This window comes from Dasypus novemcinctus, chromosome 26 (assembly GCF_030445035.2).
Source record: "Dasypus novemcinctus isolate mDasNov1 chromosome 26, mDasNov1.1.hap2, whole genome shotgun sequence".
Lineage (NCBI taxonomy): Eukaryota > Metazoa > Chordata > Mammalia > Cingulata > Dasypodidae > Dasypus > Dasypus novemcinctus.
The window spans coordinates 19,068,171-19,095,714 of record NC_080698.1 but is presented as its reverse complement, the minus strand read 5'-3'; the positions used below and the strand labels follow the sequence as shown (position 1 = coordinate 19,095,714).

At 50.5% G+C, this 27,544-nt stretch overlaps 1 protein-coding gene across 6 annotated transcripts in view; it reads right to left on the bottom strand.

Moving 5' to 3' along the window:
• FLNB (filamin B) overlaps window positions 1–27,544 on the bottom strand; it is a 141,231-nt gene that overhangs the window by 40,831 nt on the left and 72,856 nt on the right. For all 6 annotated transcript variants that reach the window (XM_004450707.5, XM_004450702.5, XM_004450703.5 and 3 more), the window contains exons 8-24: window positions 26,905–27,102; window positions 24,136–24,273; window positions 22,527–22,653; window positions 21,305–21,441; window positions 19,787–19,980; window positions 18,752–18,865; window positions 17,556–17,699; window positions 17,171–17,294; window positions 16,689–16,849; window positions 15,444–15,534; window positions 14,993–15,162; window positions 9,398–9,515; window positions 6,531–6,793; window positions 4,323–4,920; window positions 3,489–3,662; window positions 2,579–2,741; window positions 1,813–1,973 (exon numbers count right to left, since the gene is read on the bottom strand). In XM_004450707.5, coding sequence (XP_004450764.1) covers window positions 1,813–1,973; window positions 2,579–2,741; window positions 3,489–3,662; window positions 4,323–4,920; window positions 6,531–6,793; window positions 9,398–9,515; window positions 14,993–15,162; window positions 15,444–15,534; window positions 16,689–16,849; window positions 17,171–17,294; window positions 17,556–17,699; window positions 18,752–18,865; window positions 19,787–19,980; window positions 21,305–21,441; window positions 22,527–22,653; window positions 24,136–24,273; window positions 26,905–27,102 — 3,075 coding nt within the window. The remainder of the gene's footprint in view (window positions 1–1,812; window positions 1,974–2,578; window positions 2,742–3,488; window positions 3,663–4,322; window positions 4,921–6,530; window positions 6,794–9,397; window positions 9,516–14,992; window positions 15,163–15,443; window positions 15,535–16,688; window positions 16,850–17,170; window positions 17,295–17,555; window positions 17,700–18,751; window positions 18,866–19,786; window positions 19,981–21,304; window positions 21,442–22,526; window positions 22,654–24,135; window positions 24,274–26,904; window positions 27,103–27,544) is intronic.

The window sequence follows — 27,544 nt, the reverse complement described above, 5'->3', positions numbered from 1 at the left end:
TCAATGGTCTAGACAGCCACCACCAACAGACCACAGCTGGCCACCAGAGGAAACCAATACATCATTAAGGAGAAGACAAGATACCTTGTTAAAGTAACCCCACCATGGGTTTGCACCAGGCCAAGAAAAACTGAGCTAATATTTAACCACCCAGAATGCCCATGAAAGTAAATCGGCAGTTTCTCATGTGTTGGCTCTGAAGTCTAACACTAAGACAACCAACAAACACTTTACTAAATGCCTCTGCCTGGAAAGTTCTGGAGTTCACGAGAAGCTGGCAGTTCGCTTCAGGAAGCAACAGAGCCTGAAACATAAAGAGGCACCATCTGCATATGCTGGGAAAACCCCAAACTAGTCTCTTTCTGTTGTTATGCTCAAAGATGGCCATTTGCCTGAAGCTTGCAGGTCAGCCACAGGGGTCCAAACTCTCACCCTCTTCTACAGGGGAATTCCTGAGCTGACGGCACCCACCAGACTTTCTCAGGAGAGTCAACAGCGTTGTTGCCTCCACAACCATAGGATGGTCGTCTCCACCGCCGACTGCCTGGTCTAGGCCACCTGCCATTTCTGCTCAGAAAAGCCTACTACACTCTCCCATCACAAGCACTGCAGAATTGCAAAACTCCAAAAAGTACCTGCCACTCTGTATTCTGTCACTGCACTCTGCTGTCCTTCTTTAGAGCATTATCACAAGTTTTAGCTGCATGAATATCAAACAGTAAGCTTCCTGAGGGCAGGGGCTTTGCCTGCCTTGCCCATGGCTGGATTCCACTAGACTTAGCAACTACAGGAATGTAAAATACATATATCTTGAATGGGCTACAAGGACATGTTTGAGGGGAAAACCTGTCACTTGAAATGAAGTAAACCTTAAATTAACATTTGAGTAGAAATAATTTGAGTTGAATGTTAATGCTTTCTGATGAGTGTGAGAAAGAATGTATGTGTGCACACTTGCATGTGGTAAGAGGGAAAGAGTGGGCAGAACCAGGAAGGTGTGAGGTCAGTGGGCCAATCTAGAAATCTGGAAAGCTCCTCTACCTGCCCCTCCGCCTCAGGGAAAAACAACAACGACCCACTCAAGGCTCCTCCAGCTCCAAGGCTGGGCTCTGCCCTTCTCGCCACACCTGAAAAAGGGGTTCCCAATCCTAGGATGGTTTTACCCCCAGGCACATCTGGAAATATCTGGATGCATTTCTGGCTGGGTGGGTGAGTGCTACCGGCATGTAGTGGGTAGAAACCAGGAAAACTGCTGAATAGCTGCCAAGCACAGACAGCCCATGCAAAGAACTGTCCTGCTCAAAAGGAAAACAGTGCTGAGGTTGATAAACCCAGTTTTGCAGTAAGTGGGCAAAACATCATTCAATAGAAAAGAAATAAATAAACAAAAAGTTGAGTTTGTGTGTCTTTATTGGCCATCAAAACTGCCCATGGAAAATAAGAAAACAAAACACATTGAGTAAGAACCAAAGAAAATACAACATGGAGACTTTCGACTTTGTAAAGAACCAGTTTTCCCTTAATTGTGTCAAGAACTATGTCTCCAACATGGAAACAATCATTTCCCCTCAGAACTCAAAGCCAAAGCTTTCTGCCATGTTAAAAAAAAAGCACCAACTTATTCATGGATCAAATATTACTGGTCCTATGGGGAGTCAGAATATTCTTGGAGATGCAGGCCTAAGGAAAATTCTCCCTTTGCAGCTACAGCAAATATCAGACTGTTTTCCCACTCAAGGCAATAAGCAAAATCAAACTTGCTTTCAGGCAAAACCAATCACCCTTTGGGTTCTTCTCCAAGGCACAGCTTACCAGGGATGTGGGCTCCTCCATATGTGATATTAACGTCATAATCCCCTGGAGCAAAAGGGATGTACTCAGCACTGCAGCTGCCGTCTTTGTTGTCCCTGCAGTTTATCTTTGACTCCGACGGTCCTTCCACAGTTATGCCAAGCCCACCAATTCCTGCTCCTCTGGAAAGCATGGAAAAGAAGGCCAAGTGGTACATGATTCATGCTCGTTTGCTTAGTGCCCAATTCATTTAAAATCCTTGTAGAATCAATTCCACTTAGCTGACGCAATTAAACTACTGTGACAACAATGTCACACAGGGAATTTTTCCAATACTGTAATACAAAACATGATAATTTGACCCCCCATTCCCTTTGGCATGCTTACCTTTTTTTTTTTTAATCTAACTGCATGGGCTGGGATCTCAAGTACAATACAGGTACATGCCTTGCAACCCATTCTAATGTTTCACTTAAATATGAGGTTGGCAATATATTTCTCTACATTATCAGGTTAAGGAGTTTCCATGTACTCTTGTGGTTTGATAAGCAGTTTTATGACTATAATCAAATGCTTTTTAATATCTTTTTAGCTCTACTTGATCTTTCTCTGTAAGATACGTTTCTAAAGAAGGAAAACCCACACACATCTAGGGGAAAATTGCCTCTTAGCAAAAGTTGGGAGAGTACAACACATGTGTTGGGTACACCCATAAAACTTGAGCAGTCAGACTGCGAGGTTTATTCCTTTCAGGGAGTCAACACATAGACCCCAGAGCCTTGCCTACCTAGTAACGACGGTGAAGACATTGGGTTTGTTGGTAAAGGCCTCTTTCAGTCCAGGTCCGTGGGCTTGAACCCGAGATGGCTGGCAGCCTTCGGTTACTGCCACTTTGAAGGGACTGTTTGGGATGGGCACATCGTCGTATGTCACCTCCACCACATGGAGGCCTGGGCAAAACACAAACACGTGCTATTTGCACCCGAGCCACCTGTTTGTGGGAAATGTCACTCTACTCCAGGGTTTTCTCTAGCACTCAAGTCTGCATGCCATTCTGTATTTTGAAAAGAACAGGCTAAAGAACGGCAAGGTTGGTATGATCTGAATTAAAAAACAACAAAAAACCTGTTTATGCAGTCAGTTCACTTGGCAGTCCCACAGCCCACCCCCCTCACAGGACCCTACAAAGGCAAATATCACCAAGGCTATATTCAAGTCAGTGCTATCCTGATTTGGGAAAACTTCATCCAGCCATTAACCAAAAGACAAAGGTAAACCGATGAAATACAGAGACATAGGTCTACAAAAAGGCTGAAAACATCTACACCAGCATATTAATAGGGATTATAGAGCCTGGTAATGGGGCTATATGACGTTTTTGCTTTTTTTCTTTGTGCTTTTCTGTTCTAGGCAAAAATGGTTTATAATCCTTAAGGTTCAGGTAAGAAATATGTAAAAAACATTGCACAGAAGAGCAGGGTGCCATGACTTTACCCCAGAGTCTGCTCAGATCAGGCTGAGGCCAACCCTGGCACAACAGTCCCACGGCAGGGACAGCGGCCAGGCACTGAACGGCGGGCGGCTCGGCCGGGGAGTGGCGGCCGCGACTCGTCGTCGCCTTGCTCGTGGCTCCGCGGACACAGGCCGTGCACACGGGGCCCAGAATGTGGGTCCCGTCCAAGGCGAGGGCCACTCACCTTTCTCGAAGGGCGTGTACTCCACCTGGTAGGTCCCGTCGGCGTTGTCCCTGACGAAGCACTCGGTGGAAGCCCCTGAGGGGTTGGCAATGTGCGCCTTGATGTGGTCCCCCCCAACCTGGGTCAGGGGCCGAGAGTCGACCGTGAAGTCGGTGGTGGCCTCACGAAACACATCTGCACGGCAACCAAACACAAAGGGAGGGCGTGACACCTCAGACCCAGCGGCCAGGCGAGGACAGCTTCTTGGCTTGAGAGAACACACTCGAGTCCGATTCTGGCGACAGCAGATGACTGCTCGGCCTGACTCTTAAGGTCAGTAATGTTATACGCACACCCCCAGGGACCCCTGCAAAACAGCCTGTGTGGTTTAGGCCAAGGGACAACACAACCACCTGCACATTTCTTGGGACAAAGGTGGGGATCCAGGACAAGGTAAAGTGGGAAGAGCGACCCGCTCCGAGGCCTGCGCCGTGTTAGCCAGGCCTGCCTTTTAACTCTTCTCATTTAAGTGCCAACAATTAAATACATCGAGTTATCACATAAAAATCGACATTTCTGGCTTCTCCAGAAGGAAGGGAAAATGTGCTGACAAGTCTGCGCCCCAGAGAAAGAGGCGGCAGGCGTTGGGCCGTGGCACAGCCTCTTGGAAACAGCCGTGCCCACCCTCCGCTCCGGTCCCCTCCCCACGACTCCCTGCCAGGGGCCACACGAGCCTCTCCTTCTCCCCGCTGGGCCCCGGGAGCACCAGAACTGGCAGCTCCTGGTCAGTGAGTTTCTGGTAGCCCTTAAATCCCAGGCTACCTCCCCAGTCTCCCTCTCTCTGATGAAACCCACCTTTTCCTTCTATTCCTGGCCCAAAGACCTTGACCCTGCTGGTGTCCACCGCGGGCTCCACCCTGACGCGGGCGGGGAAGTGTGGCACCAGCTCCCCGCCGTACTTCATGGTCAGCGTGTACATGCCGGCGGTCAGCGGCACGTAGGTCACCGCGAAGGTGCCGTCCTTGTTGTTCTGGACTCGCACTTCGGCCTTCGCCCCCGAGTCTGACACGGCCTCCAGGCCCAGCGCCCCGGGACCCGCCTCCGAGCAGTCGACGCTGACCAGCCCGGCCTCGCCCACTTTCCCGCGCTCGAGCCCGGGTCCCGACGCCACGACCTTTGAGGGGTCGAAAGGCATCTGGATGTCGGCTTTGAACGGAGACCCAGGAATGTGGACCTCTTCGAAGAGAATGTTGACGAAGTACTCCCCGGGCTTCGTGGGGAGGTAAGACACGGAGCAGGTCCCGTCGCCGTTGTCGGAGCACTCGATTTTGGCCTCACAGGGACCTTCCACCGTGAGGCCCAAACCTCCAGTCCCGGCTCCTTTGGTGTCGATGGTGAATTTGGCGGGTTTGCCCACAACGCCACCTTTAAGCCCAGGCCCGTGGGCCTTCACCTGTTTGAAAAAAAGTAAAAAGTGAGCTCCTGCCTGGCGCTGGTTTCGCTCCTCAGCCAGCACGGCTATCAACGCCCCGGCCTGCAGTGACCGCTGTTGGGGACTGAAGCCCAGCCCCAGGTCCTGAGCCCCCGTCCTGTGAGGTGAGCCCACTTGTAAACAGGATCACAGGGACACTGTGGGTTAAGGCGAGGCCAAACGGGGCTGGTGGGGGCTTTGATCCATTGTGACTGGATCTTTAAAAACAGAGGAAATCTGGAAACAGTAGGGGGAGACGGCCAGAGAAAGCGCGCACGCGAGCCACGTGACGGAGGCAGGGTGAGTTATAGACCGCCCGTGAGCTACCAACTGAACACGACAGAACCTAGAGAAAGCATGTAAGGCTGGCATCTTGATTTTTCACTTGTAGCCTCCAGAACTGCGAGACAATAAATTCCTATGTTTAAGCCAGCCCACGTGTGGCATTTGTTAGCGCAGCCCTGGAAAACTAAGACAAGCACTAAACTGCATCTCAATACAGGGGTCCTTCTCCCTGGGGTCTACCCTGCACCTCACACGTGCAGTAGAGAGGTGTGGCCCTATAAGCACGGGAGCAGGAGTTGAGCTGGAAACCCCGCCATGGCTCTTTTCTCCTGCCATGACGTGCCTTCTGAACCACGGGGCTAGGGTGGGAGACCAGAGGCCAGTCCACCACACACATCTGGGTGTCCGGGGTTGAGCACTTGCACAGCAGCCCCCATGGGCCTCGGGTCGTTCGAGCGCTACCACCTCGTGTAGGCTGAGCTGAGTGCTGGAAGTCATTCACTATCTCACTACTTCCTCTTATGGCTTTGATGCAGATACCATTATTGGGCCAACAACTTTAGAAGTGAAGGGGAAGGGGTGGCCTTCACCACAGTCTCAGAGTGAGAGGAGGAGCAGGGCTGTGAGCCAGCTGCCCAGGGGACCAGGTTCTCCCTCTTCACACTGAACCACAGCAGGGAGAACGCCTGCTGGCCAAAGCAAACTGGCTTCTGTCGCGAGAGTTTTCAATAGGTCTTTGCAACTCAAAAAGATACTTCTATCTCAGTGTCCAGAGCAGCATGATTCACAATAGCCAAGATGTGGAAGCAACTCAGGGGTCCATTGCCAGATGAAAGGAGAAACAAAACGTGGTATGGAATACTATTCATCCACAGAAAGGCGTGTTGTTCTGATAACACAAGGCTGAATCGTGAAGCCGTGATGCCGAGGGGAAGAAGCCAGGCACAAAAGGACAAATCCTGTATGATCCCACTCACATAAAACACTTATACAAGCAAATTCATACTGACAGAAAGAAGATTTCAGATGACCAGGGGCTGGGGTGTGGGGGAGGGGAGTTAAACGGATTCTGTTGGTACCATCGGGTGGTGACGGTCACACAGCAGTGTAAACGTAATTAATGTCACTAACCGTGCCCTTAAAAATGGTTAAAGTGATAAGTTTTATGGTATATATGTTACTACAATTTTTAAAAAAAGGTCTCTTCAAGGCAGGAGCAGAGGACGACTATGGTGTTGTTTTACCAGAATGGGGCAAGTTCTACAACTAAAAGGAACTGCTCTGAGTCGTCCGGCGTTGGGCCTGACCTTGGTGGGATCTGGTGGCAGGGAGGCCTCCACCGCGTAGGGGCTCCCGGGCAGGGGGTGCCCGTCGTAGGTCACGTCCACCGCGTAGAGCCCCTCCTCCCGAGGGATGAACTTGGCCGTGCTGCTCTCCCGGCCGGACACGGGTGCCACCAGGCACGGCACCACCTTCCGCGAGGGGCTCAGGATCGTCACGTCCAGCTTCCCCTGGCCGCCGGCCCCCCTGGTGTCAATGGCAAACTCCTGATCCTTTCCAACTTCGACTCCTAGTAAAGGGGAACAAGCCAAATTCATGAGCTGGCCCCCGACAGCAGCGAAAAGCAGAGAGCAGGGGAACGGCTCCTGGGAGATTTTTCTCTCTCCAATAGGTAGTGGTTGATGCAGAGGACAAGTAGCAAGACTGAGTATAATCAGCACAGCAGCCTCAGTAACAGCTGTAACAAGAACAGTAACTAGCTGGTTAGTTAATGACGATATGCACAGCACTGAACGAGGGTCACGTGCATTGAGGGTGACTGAATGCTTTTTGGAGGCCAGGCATGAGTGAGGTCCTGTACAACACACAATCCCCTTTAAATTTCACCACAACTCTATGGAGTATTTATTATTAGCCAGTTACTTTATGAGATGGTATAGCAATTTGACAAGGTTATGAATTCAAAAAATAGATACTAGTTTATGTTTGTAATCTGGTCTATTACTGGGCATGATTAAGTTATGATTGGGGCTTTGATTGGGCCACATCATTAGGGCGTTGAGTCCCCACCCCTTGGTGGTGGGACTCACAGATAAAAGGCATGGCAAAGGACAGAGCTGAGGGTTTTTGATGTTGGAGTTTGATGCTGAAGCCTTAAGACAGTGCCCGGGGAAGTAAGGACACAGAGGAAAGAGAAGCCAGTACCAGGGAGAGAGGAACCCTGAGCCCAGAGAGAAGCAAGACACGGAAGGGAGGAACCCAGGAAGCCTGAACACTCACAGAAGTTGGCAGTCTTCTTGCTCCAATATGTGGAAATAGACTTTGGTGAGGAAAGTAACTTTGCTTTATGGTCTGGTATATCTGTAAGCTCCTACCCCAAATACATACCCTTTATAAAAACCAGCCAGTTTCGGGTATTTTGCATCTGCACCCCTTTGGCTGACTAAAACAGATGGGAAAACTGCAAAGAAATTAACTAATTAACATCCGGGTGGTACATTGAGCAAGCAACAAAGCTGAGACTCAAGCCTAAATATATCTAACCCCAAAATTTATTTTTCTGATGCTCTCCTCTTTATTTTGCTTTCTTTTGGTGGTAACTTTATTTCAAAAGAACCCCATAATCCAATATTTTATTATCTGATTCTTGGCAGCAAATTCAACCCTATGGTCCCTCCCTCCCCCAAGGAAGGCAAAAGTCACAGAGCTGGCAGACGCAGGGGCACAGAAATTAAGTTCTGAGAACTGACTCTCTGAACTGTACTGATTTCTGAAACATTTTGCAGAGTTGGGTCACAGGAAACCCGTGTCTATATTTGACAAAAACAGGGAAAGGACTTAGAACAAAAACAAAAGCCCTGGGAACACAAGGCCCTACCACAATCCAGAGAAATATTGCCTCTGGAGCAATACAGGGCCTGCCAAAACGAACACTTGTGAACCACTAAGCAAGAGGCTCGAAGCTCCACATCCCGATGGAAGGAGGCTTTTCCTAATTGGTGCTTTTCCTGTCCTGGAGTCGAAGCCCTTGTGTCTTGGAGAAAGGAGTGACAAGGCACATCAACGGGCTGGATGGAGACGGGTCACACACCCAGAGCTGGCTGCTCCCAGGGATGAAAGTCAAGACGGAGCTCTTGCTCCCCAGCCTCCGGAAGTGGGTGGGAGCTGGCCTCACCTGCTTCCTGGAGACCTCCCCAGCCCCAGGGGCCCGGAAACCACGGGAGCACAGGGCAACCACGCCGGCCAGGGCGTGACTGCCTTGATGCCCCGCCAGGCTGAAGATGCAGGGACAGGACAGGGTAGTGTGCACGTTGCCAAGGGCTGCCACTGGCACATGGACGTGAAGAGACAAGGGGAAAGGTCTGGCAGGATAGGAGAGAAACCGAACTGAGAACTCTGGTGAACTCTAGAGAGGGGGAGAAGTGATGCTCAAAGGGGAATTTAATCTTAATTGTAATGTTTCTTTAAGAAGTGGATTTATGCGTGCCTTATGTAATAAAAATTAATTTTACAAGCATAGGTTGAGCTTCTGAAGCTGAGTGATGACTACGTGAAGTATTCGCAGGATACTACTCTCTCTACTCTTGTACATTTTAAATTTTCCATAATTAAACAAAATTTATTTTAAAATAAAGGAAGTGAGCTTGCATTAATGACACCCCTCACAGGCTGGGGGAACATCAGATGGGGGGGGGGCATTGCAGCTGCGGCCCCTGAGGGGCAGGGAGCTGGCTTTCATGCCTGACTGTCAACCTGAACGTGGATTCAGTCGGCCAAGGACAGCGGGCACCGTGGAAGCCCCCACCCACCCACCCACCCAAAAGCAGACGTGGCCCAACTCTCTTTGCAATGAAAACTCCTCACTGGGATGCTAGCAGTTACTGAGGGCTGACGGCGCGCCTGGCCCCGAATTCTTAGTTTATTTAATTACCATGAGCGTGCCACTGGCCACCATCCCAAATCCTACCCCACCTGCAGATGAAGGAGACCACTGAGGCTATGTGCAGGGAGGGCCACAGAGCGATCCCACAGCCTGACCCTACGGAACCCAGGTCTGTCCAAGCGCATATTCTGGAGACTTTGCTTCTCTGAATTCGGCCTGTGAAGGAAATTTAAGTGCCAGCCCCGCTTGGTGGTCTTCCATGACCTGTCACCCCTCCCGTCACATACTTACTGTTTTCCAGCCCGTTGATTTTTATCTTGCTCAGATCCAGTGGTGCAGCAACGCCCACAGTGAAAGGGCTTTTGGGGATGGGGTCGCCACCGTACGTCACCAGAACCTGCATATTGCCCTGGAATGAGAGGGAAATCCCAGTGAGCCTTTGGAAACTTGGACGTTTAACCTGGTGCTTAAACCTGTCCTCCAGAATCTTCCATTCTTCCAAGAAACAGCGTCCTTAACACTATCGGGAAGCATCTAAGCCACATGTCACTAAGTTTTCTGGCCATGTGGCAAGAATGACAGAGAAATTAAATATAATAAGAGCAGCTAATAATAATAAAGACAAGTTAATGAGCATTTACTGCTTACTTTTACACATTTCCTCAATCCCATCTCAAAACTCTCCTAAGAGGTAGTCCCCACCAACGCCCCCATTCCCCGAGAGAAGAAACTATGGCTCAGAGAGGTCAAGTCACTTGTCCTGAGTCACACTGCTGAGTAGCGTAGCAGCATAGAGCCAAGTTACACACCCATGGCACCCAAACCTGAGTTTGCAGCTGCTCTGCCACCCCACCTCCCCACCCAGCACACAGTACACAGCCCACCCTGGCCATGGATAAAGTAGCTGGGGCTGGTGGCCTCTAAAGGGACAGGATCGTTTTTATTACATTCCGGGAATCGCACTGTGCTTGACCAAGGGCACAGCACAGCAGCTGAACTCTGTGTCTAGACCAAGGGAAGGGAAGTTGCAGGTGCAAGGCTGGAACGTGCCCGTGGGCTGGCGGGCTGCCTCAGTGGCATGAACGGCGCACGGGCCACCGCTGCTCTTCTGGCCAGTCCTGGCCCTGCTTGCCGTCTGCTCTCTCTCCGCAGGTGCCTGAGTCCCCTCCACCCAAACCACAGCTCCCTGAGAGCACGGCTGTCTCGGTCGATTAAGATGCCCCAGCTTAGAGGACGTGGAAGGGAAGGAAGGTGGAGGGAGAAACGCTCAAGCCCGAGCATCCAGCAGGCTCACTGCACTCAGCCCCTGCTAAAGCCACCCCCGATCAAGGGTTGGATGGACGCAGCTTTTGGCCCATGTCTATTTTCTCATGTTCCTTTTGTAATAAGGGGGTGGGGGAGTGGGGACCCCCCTCCAAAAAAATGGGTTGTATCAATGGAGGGGGAAGGATTGATTTTCCAGGATTTATTAGCACCGTACACAAAACCGACCGGTCCCCTCAGGGGTGTAACATTTCAAGGTGAAATAGAGGGCAGAGCTGAGAGCCAGGCAAGGGACACGAGAGGTCTCCTTGTAACGTGTTTCAGACAGGCACTAATTTGTGACTTCCACCACCGCAGCACCCCCAGCATGCCAACTCTTCCTGAGACTCCATTTGCCCCACAAGCCCCTACCTCCTGGCAGGCTAGGCTGCACGGCTGGGCAGGGGTCCTGGCGAACACCCCTCATCCCGACCACCCCCATCAGCTGGGGTGAGTTTTCTGACCATGTCCCTGAAGTGCCAAAGGAGATAGAGAACTCCTCTAACAGCTAAGCCCACCCATCCCATAAAAGCAAGTATTTTCTCATTTCCTTTTGTAGAACAATGCAAGAGATTCAGATAGGAAGTTAACTCTCTCTTAAATAGCCTAAAACAAGGGGAGGAAGAAATCAGAGTGATTTACCGCCACGATGTCTGTAACACGCTGAGGTTTCCTCTGGGGCCACCAGCTAAGGAATGGACTCCACGTTCCCCTCCGAGGACCACAAAGCGAGGAAGGCCTTGGTGACTGCGGGCGTGTCCCCAAAGCCTTCGCTGCCTGCAGGACACTTGCATTCTCCGGCCTCCATGCCTCTGAGACCTTAGTCTTACACGGCAGGACACACGTACCCGAGACCTTGGCAGCTCAGGTGAGGATGGGACAGAGAGCCACCCATGGGCCCCTCTCCTCCAGAGCCCACTGTGAGCAGCCGCGGCCACCAGCATTTACCACACTTCAGGCAGGGACCGTCATCGCGTGGGGCCAGTGAGCTCACAGGTTTCCCAAAGTCTCCCCAGGAGGATGTGGCGTTTCCGGCTGCCGGCAGTTCCTGACCCAGTGCGTCCCGGGGCTTCTGCCACAAACTTTAAACTAAACACTGCTCGGCTGGGGGTGCGGGGTGAGGCCTTGGGACAAGAACTTAAGTCCTTGAGGCTACAACCAACGGTGCAGAAGGCAAAGGTCTCAGGGAAACTGGCAGAGCATGGTTTCCCTTCTACAGAGTCGAGCCTTTATCTGAACCGTGGAGGGCCCTCAACCCCAGCCCACGAGCCCACTCCTCCAAGGAGAGCTCTGACCACATGAAGCCCTACTCGGGCTGGGGCGGGGCGAGAACTGGCAGCGCCAACCAGCAGCCTCCAGGAGCACCTGCACGCTGTTGCCCGCGGGCCCTGAGGGAAAGGGCAAGTGCCAGGGAGTGTGGCAGGAGCCAGCAACCAGGCGCCTCTGCTCCAGTGGGTGGAGAGGCAGCCTTCTCACAGCACTCGGGCTGCATCACCTGCGCCAGGGCCCACCTACGCCTCCACACACGCCAGGCAGCTGCATTTCTGGGACGATCCAGCCTGTTATTCCCTAAAAACACGGCAAGAAGGTGTGCCCATGGGCGTTGGCTCAACAAGCACGCTAAGAGTACGGTGCCCTGGGCTGACCCAGGCCTCTTATACATATCCAAGAGCACAGGCTACAGGGCACGTTTATTTAGCCGGATCTTGAGCTTTTAGCTGCTTATCAGAAAAGAGAGTTCGGGGAGAGTGAGGATGTACCCACTCATCCACGAGGTAACCGCGTTTGGAGCTGTCCCTGCTTGTGCATGGAGGCCCTGCTTCGCTCATTCACTCATGCGGCCCCCAAGTCCATAGGAAGACCTGCGCCCGCTGGGCCAGGTGCTTGGGGCTAGGGATGGAGAGATACATCGGGCACGGTAGTCTGTCCTTGAGGAGCGCACACCCCAAGAGGAGAGATTTCATCTGATTTCTCTGCCATATGCAGAAGTACAAGTTGCCCAAGTTATGAGACAATAAACCTCCCTTTAACAACAAACAACAAAAGGGACCCAAGAGACACCAGGAAAGACATTTGCACTAAAGGAAACATTTGGCACCAAGACTTGGTGAGGGGGAAACGGACTTTGGCCCAGTGGTTAGGGCGTCCGTCTACCACATGGGAGGCCCGCGGTTCAATCCCCGGGCCTCCTTGACCCATGTGGAGCTGGCCCATGCGCAGTGCCGATGCGCGCAAGGAGTGCCGTGCCATACAGGGGTGTCCCTCGCGTAGGGGAGCCCCACGCGCAAGGAGTGCACCCATAAGGAGAGCCGCCCAGCGCGAAGGAGGGAGCAGCCTGCCGAGGAATGGCGCCGCCCACACTTCCTGTGCCGCTGATAACAGAAGCGGACAAAGAAACAAGACGCAGCAAAAAGACACAGAAAACAGACAACCGGGGGAGGGGAGGGGAATTAAATAAAAAATAAAAAAAAAAAAAAGACTCGGTGAGGCTCCTGGCACTTATCGCAGGCAGCATTCTGACAAACAACTCTGCAGAGGCTACTGAGCCTGCCAACAGTCCGCAGACTAGCTGCTATCAGAACTAAATAGATAAACTTGACCTTGGGATGACTCTGAAGTAACCTCCCACTCTAGCATACTTCAGAAAAAACAGGACTTGCGCTTCCAACCTCTACCTCTGCCTCCACTGGCAGCTGGGGCGTCCAGGACAGCAGGTTCTGAAGTCCTTTCCGGGGATGCTGGTCAGATGCAGATACTGTACTTATGTCTGCAACTCACTTTCTAACACAAAAAAAGTCTACGGATTTGGGAGAAAGCAAATGTTGTGAAGTGTTTATGGAAGAGGCTATGACCTCGTGACCTTGGTCAGCACGCATGGCCACAGCTTTCTGGTAACTTCTCCGAAGGAATGCGGAAATTGGCACTTGCACAAAAATGTGATTATTTAACAAAGAGCATGTCGAGCTGATGCATCCAGGGGTAAGTCGCCCACTAACCTCAGAACCATCAGCATGAAAAATAATTACCTACTTATCATCACTGAGCTGCCTGGTGAGAAAAGGCTATTCTAATTGCAAAAATAACTAGTGACTAATAAATGAAGCCCTTCGCAGGAGGAAAAAGCACAGGAAGAGCCAAGTCTGAAGATAAGAGGGCAGGTTCACTGTGGCATACAAAGTCCACGCCCCAGAAAACCCCTCCCACCACCAGGCAAGTTCCCATAGTGAAGACTCCCTCTCCTCAGAATTGCAGCCCCAGGTAGAGCAGAGGGCCATCTCCGAGACCCCCTCATCCTCACAGGCCCCTCCTCTTCCCCACGTGACTCTTGCCAGGACTCCCGCCCTTGAGGATGCTTCTGTAGAAAGCACCAGCTTCCTTTCCTACAAATGGCGCCTCTCACACAGGGGGGCTCTTTTCTTCAAGAATGAAGGCATCTGGGAAACGGACTTTGGCCCAGTGGTTAGGGCGTCCGTCTACCACATGGGAGGTCCGTGGTTCAAGCCCCGGGCCTCCTTGACCCGTGTGGAGCTGGCCCATGCGCAGTGCTGATGCGCGCAAGGAGTGCTGTGCTACACAGGGGTGTCCCCCGCGTAGGGGAGCCCCACGCGCAAGGAGTGCACCCATAAGGAGAGCCGCCCAGCGCAAAGGAGGGAGCAGCCTGCCGAGGAATGGCGCCGCCCACACTTCCCGTGCCGCTGACGACAACAGAAGCGGACAAAAGAAAACAAGACGCAGCAAAAAGACACAGAAAACAGACAACCAGGGGAAGGGAGGGGAATTAAATAAATAAAGATAAATCTTTAAAAAAAAAAAAAAAAAAAAAAAAAAAAAAGAATGAAGGCATCTCAGAAGTTTGGAAGGACAGTTTAGAACACTATGCATAAGTGTAAGAGCCAGGCTCTTCTGCCAGGGTATCTGTCCCCCATATCCTAGATATGTGAACATCAAGGAAAACAAAGCTTTAAATAACTAAACATGATCAGGGAGGTAGCTTCCCAAGCCCTTTTTGCCTAAAATAATCAGAACAAACCATTGTGAAGGGTAAGAGTCCGCCTGTGTTCCCACATTTTGTAAAGGGGGAACACTATTTCTAGCCTCAAAGACCAGGAGCTGAGGAGGTTTTCCTCAAAGGCCCCACACAGCACCTTGTAAAAGGGTCAACGGACGCTCAAGGGCCAGTGGGAAAAGTGAAGGGGTGTCAGTTCCTTCACCACCAGCAAGAAATGAAAGGCTGAAATGGTAGCTGGTGAAGAGCTGAGAGTGAGTCTGTGGGTCTGTGAGGAAGACAGAATCGTTGAAGAACTCTGGGTTTCTCCCATAAAGCCCAAAACGGAGGCGGGAGGTCTGGGGTGGGGAGATGCGGGGCGGGCTTCCCAGCCTGTTTGGCAGTGGAACCGCGTGGGCTTGAGCCCCACAGGCCGCGCTGCTGGAACCAGCCAGGCTTACTGTCAGCACCCGGAGGTTCACAGCAGACGGCCTGCTGTCTCCACAGGGGGCGCTTCCAACAGCCAGAGCGGGTATTCCACCCCTCGCAACACCCGGCTGAGCGGACAGGGCCGGGCCGCGGCCGGCGGAGGCCCCTACCTGCTGGACAGGTGTGTATTTAACGGTGTGGGAGTAGTCATAATTGTCGATGACATCGAAGTCCTTCACCGCGTCACCAGGAAGGGGGCTGCTGAACTGCACGTCGAGAGGGGCTTTCCCAGCCCCTTTGGTGTAGACAGTGAAGTGGGTCGGTTTCCCGTTTTCCACACCTGGAAGGACATGCCATGAAGTGAGGAGGCAGGCCCCGCGGAGTGGTTTTACTTTTACAACCAGTCTGACGGGTTCGACTGCACCAGCGCCACCAGGGCAGCCGGTACCGGGGCTGGCTCTCAGCCACTGCCCACAGCTCAGGCAGGAGGGGGCACGGCCATGGCTCAAGTGGAGCACCCACACAACGCCTGCCTCTGACGGAGATGAGTTCTGGACCCAACCCCCCCACCCTCACAGGCCTGGGGGCTCTCGGGACAGCCCGGCTCGCACGCCATCTTACCTGCTTTGCTGAGGCCCGGGCCTTCCGCCCTCACTTTGCTGGCATCGTGGGAAGGGTCGACTTTGACTCTGAAAGGGCTGGTGGGGATTTCCTGTAGCAGAGAGACTGTCTCAACAGGAAAGCCCCAGCAGCGACTGCCAGAGCTTAGCCTTCTGTCCAAATGAAGGGGGAAAGCTGAACACAACTCAAACTGTGGAGGGAGGCGAGCAAACTTGTCCCCAGGGCTCAGGCCCCCACAACCTAACCTTCACACCACACCATTGGACAAGGGCCACCGCAGCTCACTTTATAATACCTGGACCCCCGAAATCACAGGCTCTGACCCGTTTTCCGCAGAGCCAAAGGGAGGTTTTCCACAAGCAAATCTAACAACTCTCAGCCTTTCACACCAAACGTAAAGTACTTAGGATAGAAAAATACCTAAGAGTAAAACCGAAAACGATAACCGGGTATGGGTCTGGGGGAAGGAAACATCTTCCAGCAACAGCTGAGGGCTAAGGTTTGGGGAACACAGGGAATTGAACAGGAAGAGAATGATTACAATTCCTCAAAAAGAAAGTTGCAGGTTGTCAGAATAAAGGCAGGTTAATTGACGGGATGAAGTTGACTCAAAGATTCCCTTCAGGTACAGCACGTTCTCCTGAGGTTCCTAATTTTATGTGAGGCTCATTTTAATCATCAGGATTCCATTACTCCCCATTTGAGGGCACTGCTCACCATTATCTTCACTATCACATGCAAACATGAACTCTAGCTTAAAGTTCAAAATTCCTTTCCCTATAAAGTTTAAGGGCAAAGCCATCGCTTTTAAGAGATCAAAGTAGAACCCACCCGAAGTTAACTAAAGTTTAATCAAAAGTTGCGCTAAAGTTTGTGGAGCAGGTGTAGCTCGGTGGTTGAGCACCTGCTTCATATATATGAGGTCCTGGATTCAATCCCCAGTACCTCCTATTTAAATAAAAAAATAAAAACTTAGCTAACATTTATAATAAACCTGTCTCTTTCCAGAGTCCCTGCTTGTAACCACTGAATACACTCCCTCACTTTTCTTAGAAAGTGGTAATCCTAGAGTTCTGTGGGTTTTTTCCTTCTTAGTTTTAAGGACCTCTTAGAAGGAAAGCTATGGGGCAGAGTTCTCAAGATGCCTTTCCTGTTGGTAAAACAACAAAAGGGAGATAAGCACACAGGTGGCCTCAAAGAAGCCAGGCCTGCTCCCCACGCCTCCTCCCATGCCCAAACACAAACCTGAGAGGCAAAGAGAACTTTGATAGTGTATCGCCCAGCGGCGGGAGGCACATATTTGACGGTAAACGTGTCATTGGCATTGTGAATAATATCGAAATCCACGTCCTCTTCATCCTCACTTAACACCCGTGCGTCACACTTAATGCCAACACTGACATCACCTGGAACAGAACAGCTCATTAGCACCGGTATACAAGAAACAGCATGTCCCAGGCAGTCACCTCCAGCCCAGGCTAACTCTCCAAGGAAAGCAATTAGGACGCTTCCAGGAGTAGACCTGAGAAAGGGATGGTGGGAAAGCAGGGTTTTAGGGAGGGGACAGAGGATAAGTAAAAATGTCACCAAGTCGCTGACACAGATGCTCATTAGATGGACAAGCACCTATCCAGATGAACTACTTCTGGGCTTAAAGTCCAATGCCCTCGAAATGTTAGGAAAAGAGCTCCCGCGACAATGACTCTGTTAACTGAAGCCTGTCTCACCTTCCCCAGCCTCGGTACAGTCCACTGTGAAGTGCGTGGGCTCATTCGCCTTCAGGCCACTTCTCTCCACACCTGGCCCGAACACTTTGACCCTCTGGGGATGGCTTCCTTGCCCAATGTTGACCTAGAGAGGACATGGAGAGAGCTGCTTTCAAGTTCTCCTACCCCATACAGCACTGGTAGAAAACACTGGTAGAAACAGTTCCTGTGGGTGATCTAGAGCAGCTGGCCCTTCAGTCCCCCCACCAGCCATCCTTCAAGGCTATCAAGGAAAGGTTCTTTCCACGGGTTTATTTCTACTTCAGCCAGCAAGCATGGGGCCCCAAGGCTTGCCCCAGGACGGGGCTTTGTCATTCAACAGCCAGGACTCGGCCTCCTGACCTACCCGGAAGGGGCTGTGAGGGATGTTCACGCCGCCCCAGACAACGGCAATGGTGTGCTTGATGGGCTTCCCCGGGGTGTACGAGCAGGCGTACGTGCCGTCCATCCGGCTCTTCATCTGGATGTCAATGGGCTGCCCTTCCCCATCCTGCAAGAGAGCAGAGGCTAGGAAAGAGCCGGCCCCACGCTGTCTTCAGAGAGGGGCGCTGCAGCCTCCCCAGACGGCCCAGTCACTACTCATCCACCCAACACAACTTCACTGAACAACTACGATGCGCCACTTTCTCACAGTACGACGACAACAGGTGGGAAAATCCGTTTCCTTTTCTAAAGAGCGAATGGCAGAAAGCAGATTTGGCCCAATGGATAGAGCATCCGCCTACCACATGGGAGGTCCAGGGTTCAAACCGAGGGCCACCTGACCCGTATGGAGCTGGCCCACGCACAGTGCTGATGCACACAAGTAGTGCCAAGCCACGCAGGGGTGCCCCCCACGTAGGGCAGCCCCGCGCACAAGGAGTGCGCCCTCTAAGGAGAGCCGCCCAGCGCGAAAGAAAGTGCAGCCTGCCCAGGAATGGCACTGCACACACGGAGAGCTGACAAAACAAGATGACGCAACAAAACGAGACACAGATTCTGGGTGCCATTGACAAAATTCCAAGCGGACACAGAAGAACACACAGCAAATGGACACAAACAACAGATAACTGGGGTGGGGGATAGAGAAATAAAAAAAAAATAAATCTTAAAAAAAAAAAAAAGGAGTGAATGGCCAAGAAGAAAGCCATGGCCACTCAAGACTTCCTAATTTCAATTCTTGCATTTAAATCCTTTGGCCAAATTAAATTAGGTTATATAAGCATAGGGGGAAAAAAAAGCCTTGCTTCTACACTTTCCTCTATCATGGCCTAAGTAGCTTCTCTCTTACTTAGCATCAAGAGACATGATAGGGTAACAGTTAAGCCTCGGTTTCCACGGAACACAAATCATTATGGTGATAAAAGCACCCTGCTGTGCTACATATGTTGGAATCTCATTTAATCCTCACAGAACCCCAAGAGACAAATATTCTTATTATTCCGATGTGTGGTGGAGGAAACTGGATAAGAGGGCCTGAGTAAATTGCCATTATTCTGAGAGACCTTGTCACCCACCAATTACCTGAACATTTACCTACACAGGTGACCCCCAGAAACTTACTTGAGCAAATATCTTTAAGGGAGCTCTTCCAGCATCCTTAGGATCCACAGTGAACTCAGCCAGCTGGTTGACGATGCACCCAGATTTCTCCAAACCTGGTCCATACGCTTGTACCTGGGATAAAGGGCCAACAGTAATTCTCTTTCTGTGTCATGTCCCAACAAAACCCCTATATGAAGACTGGGAGAAGGAAAAACAAAACTTGCATCTGGCTTTACAATACTGAAATAAAAGATGGCTAGGGAAATCAAAACACTAAAATAGACTGAAATTTATAAGTTAAGAGAAAGAAAATTCTCTAAAACCAGGCCCCAACCAGCCCAGGCTCCCTACCTTATTGTGGACTGATAGAATTTCTAGGCACTGGGCAGGGACCTCTAGCCATTCCCAGTCTCACCATTCCCACTTTGAAGGGCCCCAGAATTTTCATCACAGAAAACATTCCCAGCCCTCAGAGTTAAAAACAGCAGGTGGACAAAGATGGGGAGCTACTGGCCAGGGTCACGCCAGTCTCCAGACAGCTGCCCACTGGGGTGACAGCAGTGTACGTGGGGCCTTCTCCTGTCAGCCAGGCCGGCTCAGATGTGATGCTCGCCAGTCTACCAGGAGATAAGGTCTATTGGAACAACCTTTATTTATGGAGCACCTTGAAACAATAGCCACACAGAGAGGCAGGACTGGACTATGATGCTCTGGGTTGCAAGAAAATAGTTTCCGGAGCCCCCACCTGGACCAGGCACTGTGCTGAGGGTTGTTACTCCTTGAACCTCCCAGAAACTCTACAAAGAAGCAGATAGTATTGCTGTTCCCATTTTATAGAGGAAGATGACAACAGCCAGAGAGGTGAAGTTACCTGCCCAACATCTGAAAGGGCTAGGATTAGCAGGATTCACCTTCAGGATCATTTGCTCCCTAAGCGCTGAGCAGCTCCTCTCTGCCATCTGTCAATACTCTGCTTAAGGCAACTCTTTAGGCACCAGGAAAAGAATGGGGAGCCAGAGAAGAGGGTACATTAAACAGGACAAACGGACTCACCAGATCCGGGTTGTAGTCTCCCGTGGCCGGGTGTATGAAGGCCATGTACGGACTGTCCTTGATGTCTTCGTCGTCACACATGATGTGAACGGCGTATTCACCGGGCTCCTTGGGCCAGTATTTGACATCACATGACCCATCATTCTGGTCATCGTACTCGATCTTGGCCTGAGAGGGGCCTTCAATGGCAAATCCTGGGGATGGGAAGGGAGGGCGCCTCTGGTGACGTTATGGAAAGTACCTGCTCGCGGACGCTGCCAACTCACTCCCTCTGCATCCCACTAACAAGCATTTCTCAGCAGACCCAAACCAGATTTTGTCCCTTCCCCTACATAATAAGCCTACTGAACCTTCACCAGGGATGGAAGGGTTGGATTTTGCTTTTTTTAAAAAAAATATATATATATATATCATCTACTAGGAAAGGTCAACCAGCAAAACTTTCAATTGGCAATATGGCAACATGTATGAACAGGCTTAAATCTACGCCCATGTTTGCCCCACCAAATCCATTCCCCGGCATTTATCTGAAGGAAATAACCAAGGATATGTGTAAACAGCTAGCTAAAAAGGATATGCACTCAGCATTGTTTTCACAGCATAACCCTGGAAATACCTGGAGAACCTAACAATAGATATATCCATACAATGGATTTCCATGGAAGCCATGGAAAATGAAAACATACCCTATATTTATCTGATGCCAAAAGATATAAAGACTCCCTCCAGATATTTTATGTGGTAGATAAACATTTGTATATGTATCTACAGAAAAAAGTCTAGAAAGATATAACGAAGGTTAATATTCTATCTCTAGAAGGAGAATTAAATGTGATTAATTTTTCCCTTTTAGCTTATGTCTATTATCTAAAATAGGAGTCACCAAATTAAGGTCTTTGGGCCAAATCCAAGCCCCTTGCCTGTTTTTGCAAATACAGTTTTACTGAAACACTCATTTATGTACTATCTATGGCTGCTTTCATGCCTACAATAGCAGAACCAAATAGTTGCAACAAGACCATATGATTCACAAGCTGAAAATATTTGCTATCTGGTCCTTCCCAGAGAGTTTGCCAAGCCCTGATTGAAAACAATCAAGTATATGTCAGATGTGTAGTTTCTCAAATACGCTCCAAAGAATATATTTACTTTTCAGCAAAATTCATTTCTCCAAACACAGGCTCAGTCAGTGGCACTTGTTGAGGACCTTCTATGTGCCAGGCACTGTTTTAGGACAGTTCCCTACAAGACCTGCCCTCAAGGTCTCGTGGAAGAATAAACTCCAGCGCCAGAGACAGTGGGCAACGGGAAGGACAGGAGGAAACGGGAAATGCAATTCCACAGCAGTAACCTGAGGGGGTTAGGAGACCAGAAGGCTAAGGGTAGAGAGGCGGAGAGAAGGTCCTCGTGCCCAGCCCAACACCACACCTCAACACACCGTCAGCTGGCCTGAGGCCAGGCCCAGATGCCCCATAATTTCAGCCCTCCAGAAGCTGCTGGTCAGCTGCTCCCACTTACCCAGAGACCCCACTTCAGAGCCAATGGACTCTACCACGAAATCTGCCGACCGCCCAACGATCCCCCCGTGGAGGCCAGGGCCCCATGCGCGGACTTTCTGCATGCCTGCTTCAGGGCCGACTTGAACTTCAAAGGGGCTGGAAGGAAAGGAATGGAAGAAGCATTAAAGGAGAGCGTCGCCCATGATGACAGCGCTATGTTTCTCCAGGGTGCTGGGGGGACACTCGAAGGCACAGACCCCATCTAGAGAGCCTTTCTGCTTCACCAGCTCCTTCAGACCTTCTGCTAAAGAAAGCACAGACAGTTTCTAAAGAAAGCAAGCCACGAGTTGCTAACATATGCTCTCTCCACTTGCCTGGTCCTTTTACCTAGAGCCCCAGTCTCCAGCCAAGCCCTTCCTCCATACAGGTCCCCCCCACAGTCATTGTTATGTCAACAATATAATGTATCAAGGCTGCCTCAGGGAGCTCGGATGGCTGCTGGGCTGACCCTGGAGCCACACTGCCTTGTGCTAACTTTCCAGTCTTTCCTTTATCCCTTCCTTGTAAGCTCTGGAGGGTAAGAGAGTGTTGACTTTTCCAAAGCCTGCTGCTACTATAATAAGAAAATTAGGTTGACTAGGCTTTATCTCATATATAAAGAGAGATGCTTTAACTTTGGCACAAGAGTTCAAAAAAAAACCTGTACGCTTAGACTCCCAGGACCCTATAATGCCCAAATAGTTCTCAAGGTGAACTGAATCTACTTATTTAAAGTTGTCCGAGAAGAGAGGTGGAAAGCATGTGAACTCGCAGGCGCAGCAACGGTGTCGCCCCCCGAGGGCAAAGCTGTAGACTGCATCCCGGGTCCCTGGCAGCACAGAGAATTTTAATGTAAACCATAGTGGCGGTGACCACCGTGGAATTCCTGAACAGAGGCACCCAGTGAAAAAGGAAGATCCTGGCTGACACAAGGGTACACAGACACAAGCCTGTTGCTCTCCGTTACTGCTCCTTCTGGCTGCCCTGTCTCCTGCATTCGATGTAAATAAAGCAAGGCAGCCAAACCCACAGCGACTTTCTGCCACTTTGGAGAACAGGCCAAATGTCTGTGTGCTGCTCTGAAAAAAGGTTCTTGACAAAGCCCGTCTCTTTCCCTCCTGCTGCTTTGGAAGCGACCGCCTGGGAGTTTGCCCTGAGCCAAGCAGCTTCCAGAAAGGACGCATCTCCAGCTGGAGACTCACCTCTTTGGAATGTGGTGTCCCCCCCACATGATGGCAATGCTGTATTTCCCCGGGGTGCTGGGGTAATACTCGAAGGCGTAGACCCCATCAAGAAAGCCCTTCTGCTTCACCAGCTCCTCCAGACCCTCTGTGGGAAGGAAGCACATGATGTTTGCAACACAATTCCAGACTCTCCTTCTGAGGGTTGAGAGAATAGAGGGAGGGCAACATCCCCCAAACCAAGCCATCTATGCAAACGAAGTAGATGACTTCAGGGTGTGGGGCCCCAAAACCCAGGAGATTACTCGAAAGCCATCTCTGTATCAAGGCACCGGGAGAGGGAGATTGCCCAGATAACTGGCTTTAGGAAGCTCTGACTATGATGAACCCTGAGATTGGGAACCTCCCCGGTCTGTGTAAAGATCAATTCAGTCACGTCCCAACAATCGTAACCACCCTTTTCAGTCCTCCACAAAAATGGAGACAGGGGTGAATCACTATGAGCATGAATTTCAAGCTAGGGTCCCAGCATGTCTTTTGCAAATAAAACCAGACGACAAAAAAAAAAAAAGAAAGCTCTCGTATGGTATCTCCGAGAAGACAGGTTTTAGATGCTACACCTCAAACTTCTTTCTGAGCTGTCAGGTAGGAACTTGCTTTATGTCGAGCCCTGAGGTTTGGCCAGAAAAGCTGTTGAGTCAAGTCGGAATCCAAGGTCAGAATTAAAAAATGACTCCGTGGCACCTGTTGTAACAGGCTGGGAGGAATGGCCACCCCCGAGCAGCGTGGCTGTCAGTCTGGGCCGTCGAGAACCTTGACCAGCCTCGGGGCAGAGCCTGCCATCAAGCTTGGTGCTCTAAGATCAGATATTACCTTTCTGGAGCACAGAACACTCCTGTCTCAGCCTGTTGGGCATAACACAGAGGTTAAAAGCAGAGCGATTCCACAAGGCATGGACGTGAAGCTGCCAAGGGCTGCGACACCTGTGAGCACTGGTACTGAGTGGCTTATATGTTCCAGGGGAAAACTCGAGGAAAGACACCTGTGCCCTTGCCCATCTCCTTTCCCAAAAGAGGGAGCAAGAATGGGTTGCAAGACACAACCTATCTCTCCACAAGTGGCATTTAAAGAATATTTCATCTTTATTCTCTTTTAAGCACTGATCATTGTAATTAGGTTCTTGACACAATATCACAGTCTATAAATTGTAGCCTGTAGTGGGAAAAATCACAGGTTTTGGAAACCTGTGTTTGAATTCCAGCTCAGAAGCTTATCATCTGTGTGGCTTTGAGTAAGACCCTTCTTCCCTGTGCCGAGGTTTCCTCAAATAGAAAACAGGCCTCTTTGGTTGTTAGCATTTCCCCAACTCCCTGACATGATGGCTTTATTACACCCAGTCTTTCATATAACATGAGGTTGTCATGCCACCCACACTTTGCGCCTATATCCAGGACAGACATGACTAATCAATCACTGCTCCCTTCCCCCTATGGAGCCCAGAGACTTGAAATCTTCAACACAGCTCTCTGGGATAAAGCAATCAGAACTGGCTATGGAATGAAAACCATATGCCATGGCTACCAAATTAGCTCAAACCACACCAAAGATGGGAGAGGAAAGGAGCACTTACTAGGACCCTTCACAGTTATGCTGAGCTCCCCGCTTCCGGCAGCTTTGGTGTCAACCTTGAAGTCTGCAGTCTCCCGGATGCGGATGCCTTTGGGCTGCAGGCCTCGGCCACTGGCCCGGCAGGCATTTGGACTGCAAGCTGCAAGGAAAGTTTCAACATCAATTCAACCTTTCATTCTCTAGTCAGAGTTGAGCAAGCCAAGGTAACTTGGAACCACATGCCAAGAAAATGTTTGCTTTGCACAAAGAGTATGCAGCAGACCAGGGGTCCTATTCCGGGAACACCAGGCTAGCAAACCAGGACACAACATAACCCTGTCCAGCCATACCCCAGAAAGACTGGAGAAGAATTACTTTGGCAGAGAAAGTGGGAGAGCTCAGCAAATCCATGCTGTGCTCCTGGTACCGGCTGAAGCCGATGTTCTCCCAGGGGTGAGAGGGAGTGGAGACCCAGAGCGGAGGTGGTTCAAACCTCATTTTCATACTCGAGGGGCAAGTAATTGGGAAGACTGGACTTTTTCAACTCTACTTGGAAAACACAGCACTTGAAAATATCTGACCAGGTTCCAAACTCTGGGTCAGTCATTTTCAAAAGTCTAAACATTACTGTTGTCTTCCACATGACCGGTCAGGCAGGAACAACAGGGGATGCCTCAAAGCCCCAACTTAGCCAAAGCAGACAGACATGTCAGTGTTAGTTACAACAGTGAGCAGTGAGCACCACTCTGGATCTCATTTAAAAACCTAGTTATAAGTCTAGAAGTTAAGGACAAAGGTAGTTTCTATATTCCTTGCATGAAAAGGTCCACAAAACGACTCTTCCCTGGGGTTAGTCAGAAGATTTTAGATAGCTGATAAATGATACCCTTGATTCCTAGGATTTCTTTGACCAGCATGGACAACTTTCTCACTGATTAAAAAAATGGAAGACTACTGGGTAAAATGTCATGATGCTGGGGAGCAGGTATGGCTCGGTGGTTGAGCGCCTGCTTCCCATATACAAGGTCCTGGATTCAACTCCCAGTACCTCCTTAAAAAATTTTTAAAAAATCACGATGCTTATTAAGTGCCTTTTCCTTTCCAAATCTGACACTGCATATTTGACAGCTCTGGCAACACTATAGGGGTCAAAGACTCCAGAAGATGTGACTCTTTATTCCATAGAAAGAACATATTTCCCCCTGGGGGTCCTGCTCCTGCATGTCCAGGGAGGCCCTCAGCTAGCTACTTGGCACATCAGTACATTCCAACAAGCAGGCATACACCCTCGGGGTTAGAGGTGATTTTAGGTGGTTCACCAACGAGTTGAGTTTAAGAGTTGACAGTTTATGGTAGAACTTTGTGGCACTCATTTTCCACTGGTGAAAGGGATATAAAATTTCATTTTAATAAAAAATCATTTCAGTGGGGTAAAGGTTAGTGTATCAAAAGTAAAACTCAATTAAATACGAAATCGTACAAATGATAGATGGGTAGGCCAGAAAAGAAATTGGTAGTCCAAGAGAGACAGAAGGTCAGGAAACACTATTTCAAAATTGGCCAGGAAATATTACTTCAAAATTCATTCTTCTGTTATGCCAAAGAGTTTTGCTTACAAATATGTGGGTTTTCTTCCTTGTCAAGGCAAGAAAAGTTGGTCATACTAGAAATAAACCATAATAGGATGACAAGATTGCCCTTGAAGGGTTTAAATGTGTCTTTAAAAAAAAAAAACACTCATGGAAATTCCGAACATGGATCATAGTCACAACATCAAAGGGTTCAGTTCTATCTCAGGAGAGAGAGGCCAAAGAGTGTGTAGGAAACTGTTAAACTCTCCACCATCTTGACAAGTTTTAGAGATGTTTAAATGCAGCTGGAAAGTGGACTTGGCATCTGGCTGGACAAGGTTTAATAACACCTGCATGTGACTTCCTGAAGCCACAAGCAGCACAAGCTCAGCCGTCCCTCATGAGCTGCACAAAGAACTGGCAGAGAAGCCCCACCCAGCCAGCCCTTACCCAGCAGATGCCTCTGGCCCAGTGCGCTCAATTAGGAAGCCAACAGGTTCAGCGTCCAGGCTGGCCCAGAGGGGAGATTCAGAAGAGGAAGCCAAATCTGCAGACACAGATGCCGAGGACAGAAGAGGGAAAGGCAAGTATCAGTTAGAAAAGGCAGCCAAGTTGGAAAAAAAAAAAAAGGCCAAGACAGAAGGAGAAAGAGTATAACATTAGAGCCAAACGCATGCTCCTGGTTGTACAGGGAGGGTAGCAGAGTGGTTTAGGGCAGGGTCTGTGGAGACAGACCTGTGGGTTTTCCTCCCAGCCCTGATGCCTGGAACTTGCTAGGTCTCTAAGGCTCCGTGTGCCCACCTGCAAACAGGAGATAATAACAGCACCCTCGACACACAGGTTGGGGTGGTGATCAGATGTGGTCATGCTAAGTGCCTGGTACCCAGCCAAGGCCAAGCAGCAGAGGCAATGCAGCTGCTGCCACTAGCTTCAGCCGTAGGTGCCAGCTCCTCAAACTGCCTCAGTCCACACCTGTCAGCGAGGATAATGACTCTGCTCGACAAGCTGGAGGGGGGATTAAATGAGTTAATAAAAGAAAAGCACTTAGGACATTGCAGGAGTCAGAGGAAGACACTAGGTTGCCAATACTTTGAGACAAAGTCAGCCACTTGTCTCCCACAAGGGGACAGGTGTGAGAGCTGCATTGGGCCCCAACCCTGGCCCTGACCTTGGTGCCCCCGCTGCATGCCCGGTCAGCCTCAGGGCCCGGAGGCACTCACCTTCTCCAACCTGCACCACAAAGGGGCTCTTGGGAATGGTGTCGCCGGCAAAGGAGACCCTGACCACATGTGGGCCGGGCTGCGCTGGTTTGTACACACAGCGGTACACCTGGTTTCCTTTGTCTTCCACGAGCAACTCCACGACGCTCTTCCCCTGGGGGTCTTCGACCTCAACTCCAATGTCACCCACCCCGGCTCCTGAAACAGAGAGAACACGCCATTGAGGCCCAGGCACCCTTCCAGAAAGCTCCCCACTGCTGAGCCAAAAGCAGGTGCGAAACGTAACTGCAAAACAGGCCTCAGGAAGGTCCAACTTGGGCGGCGGACTTGGCCCACTGGTTAGGGCGTCTGCCTACGACATGGGAGGTCCACGGTTCAAACCCCGGGCCTCCTTGACCCGTGTGGAGCTGGCCCATGCGCAGTGCTGATGCACGCAAGGAGTGCCCTGCCATGCAGGGGTGGCCCCACACAGGGGTGCCCCACGTGCAAGGAGTGTGCCCTATAAGGAGAGCCACCCAGCGCGAAAGAAAGTGCAGCCTGCCCAGGAATGGTGCCGCACACACAGAGAGCTGACACAACAAAATGATGCAACAAAAAGAAACACAGGGAAACGGACTTGGCCCAGTGGTTAGGGTGTCCG